This window comes from Bidens hawaiensis, unplaced genomic scaffold (genome assembly GCF_021521415.1).
Source record: "Bidens hawaiensis isolate Kalapana, Puna unplaced genomic scaffold, B.hawaiensis_p1.1 tig00062304_1, whole genome shotgun sequence".
NCBI lineage: Eukaryota > Viridiplantae > Streptophyta > Magnoliopsida > Asterales > Asteraceae > Bidens > Bidens hawaiensis.
Window position 1 is genome coordinate 6204 of NW_027501180.1, and position 2540 is coordinate 8743.

Here is a 2540-nt window from a genome sequence, read left to right on the forward strand (position 1 = left end):
GATATCAAATAAGATAGGCACCGGATAAAACACAATGATCAAATAAAAAAAAACCTCACGATATAAATCTAATGAAAGAAAAGGAAAGACTATTCATGATATTTGCTAAGCTACTAAAGTCTATTTAAAGTTTCAACAGCCACTAATCTTAAACTAATCCATGCATTCATAGTTGTTAGCATATTCAGAAATCATTTTCTAAAGGCATCTGAGCTACACCACCCATTCGTAAAACAGAGGAACTAAAATTGCAGGTGAACATATAAAAACCATTCCCTAAATACATATATTGAACTCCAATACACGAAGCCTATCCTGATATACATACTATAACGACTTAATCAACAAGTCCAAACACGGGAAATATTAATAACTCGTTGCCCATTAGAAAATATATTTTTTCATGCAGAAGCTAACATCTCGACACCAATACTTGCAGGGAAATACAAGGAAGACTCATTCCATTAATGTCATTTACTCTTTCTAAAACATAAACAAAATAGGAAAAGATAAACGAGAAACTGAAGATAGAATCAGTTATAAGGTATAACAATAGAACCAGGGTGATCAAGCAGAAGTAGAGATTCTGTGTAGTTGACCATGCTAAAGACTGAACCATTAATCCCAAGACCATTCATGCGTTGTGAGTTGGGTTCATATACTTCAAGTTTATCTTCCCAGGAACCAACACTTAGCGCTGTTATCGGTTGGCCATTGATCCTAAATCCAATTATTCTATAAACTGATTGCTCATCCTGAACTGTATATAGTTTGGTATAAGAGGATTCTGGAACGCCGTTTTCCATCACCCATACGTCATGAATTAGATGCCCTGAATCATCATCAAGGCGGAAGTCAATCACAGCAAAAGAGTCGTTGAGCTTAGATATCTCCACACATCCAGAGCGTGCTATCCTATCGGGAAGAGCTAGTTGTCTGAATTCTTCACTTGACAAATCAAAGGAAACGATCGTTTGAAATTCATCGTCATCTGGATCATAAATACTTGCACACCAATGAATAACCCCATCAATGACCACTTGTTTAGGCCTAAATTCAATTGATGTATGAAACATATTTATTGGAACACTTCTCCAAGTCTTAGTACTCAATGTAAAAACCTCCGCGTCTTGGTCGCTTGTAAGCGCGATAATCTTAGGGTCATTAGTGTTAGGACGAAGTCCAAAACCAGCAATATGTGTACCGGAAGATGACATCACATGTAACACCCCAACCCGGAGCAGGCTGACGTGCTACTATTACAGATATCATAGACCAAACAAAAACCATTTAAAAGAAATGAAAAGAATCCCACAGCAACCAAAAGTGTTAAAAACACTGAAAGAAATTCTAAGTCCAGTTTATTTAATGCTTAAAGAAAATTAAATCAAGTCCTTATTCTTGAGCTTCATTTTACTCTCATCACTGATCTCCCCGATTTCCCGAATTACCTGATAGCAAATAAGACAGACACAAACAAGAAAATACGGCTGAGCCAAAAATTGCCCAGTAACGGAAAGAACAATAGTATAGGTAAAGGCACACATAAGACAAAACACATACTGAAGTAAAACTGAAACTATTGCGGATATAAAACCACGTTTTAGACCGAACTATAATTAGATGCGAAACATAATCCGATACACTATCGGAACGTAATCTGAATATACTCAAATTTAACCAAATGCATATACACATATCGAAACGGACCAGAAATATAGCGAAACACAATATAATTACTAAAATACACGACGATGATGTTAAAAATAAATAGGTCGTGTAATACGGAAACACCCAGAGCCTAAACAGAGGGGTACACAGCTAGCTAGTCCATGCACCAAGGAGACGATGTGGGTGGCGTGCACACATTGTTCCATCTCAAACAGAAATCAGGAGTCAGGAGTCAGGAGTCAGAAGTCGGAGCTAAGATCGATCTATACGCCTCTAAGTGGCCAAGGTACTACATGAGTACTTTCAGAGACGCCGTGAACTTTGATTACGCACTGTCACGATAAGTGCCATGTCAGGAGTCAGGAGTCGGAGCTAAGATCGATCTATACGCCTCTAAGTGGCCAAGGTACTACATGAGTACTTTCAGAGACGCCGTGAACTTTGATTACGCACTGTCACGATAAGTGCCATGTCGTTGACGCCCCAACGACAAGTCAGAAATGTTCGGGTAACAGAGTACTGAACTAAAGTCGTATAACTAAAATATATTATATAAAATAACTGAACTCAAAATATAACCGACGCGTAACGAAAATCCGTACTACAAAGTAACGGAATAGAGTCAATACTAAAAGGAAACAAAAACAGAATCCGTACCTTAGCCTAGGAAAGCAAAGATGATTAAGATAACTTCAACAAGTTGAGAGCCTACATTTTGATTATACACCGAATTAAGTTACTTAAATTGTGTTACGCAGTTTAAAGTTTAGTGATTGTTCCGGCAACGAATGACTCATGGCGTTTAATATGGTACACCTATTTTAATAATCTGGAAGGAAAGGTTATTAATTATCCTCAACGAATTTACA

General features: G+C 37.4%; 1 protein-coding gene across 1 annotated transcript; it reads right to left on the reverse strand.

The window, feature by feature from the left end:
* Positions 1 to 533: 533 nt before the first annotated feature.
* Positions 534 to 1217, reverse strand: LOC143603626 (F-box/kelch-repeat protein At3g06240-like). Its single transcript, XM_077080376.1, has one exon. The coding sequence runs from the start codon at positions 1215 to 1217 to the stop codon at positions 534 to 536; it is 684 nt and encodes a 227-aa protein (XP_076936491.1).
* Positions 1218 to 2540: the final 1323 nt, after the last annotated feature.

What these genes read in the sequence shown, in the direction of transcription:
- LOC143603626 (XM_077080376.1), bottom strand. Translation starts at nt 1,217, where the DNA reads ATGTCATCTTCCGGTACACATATTGCTGGTTTTGGACTTCGTCCTAAC.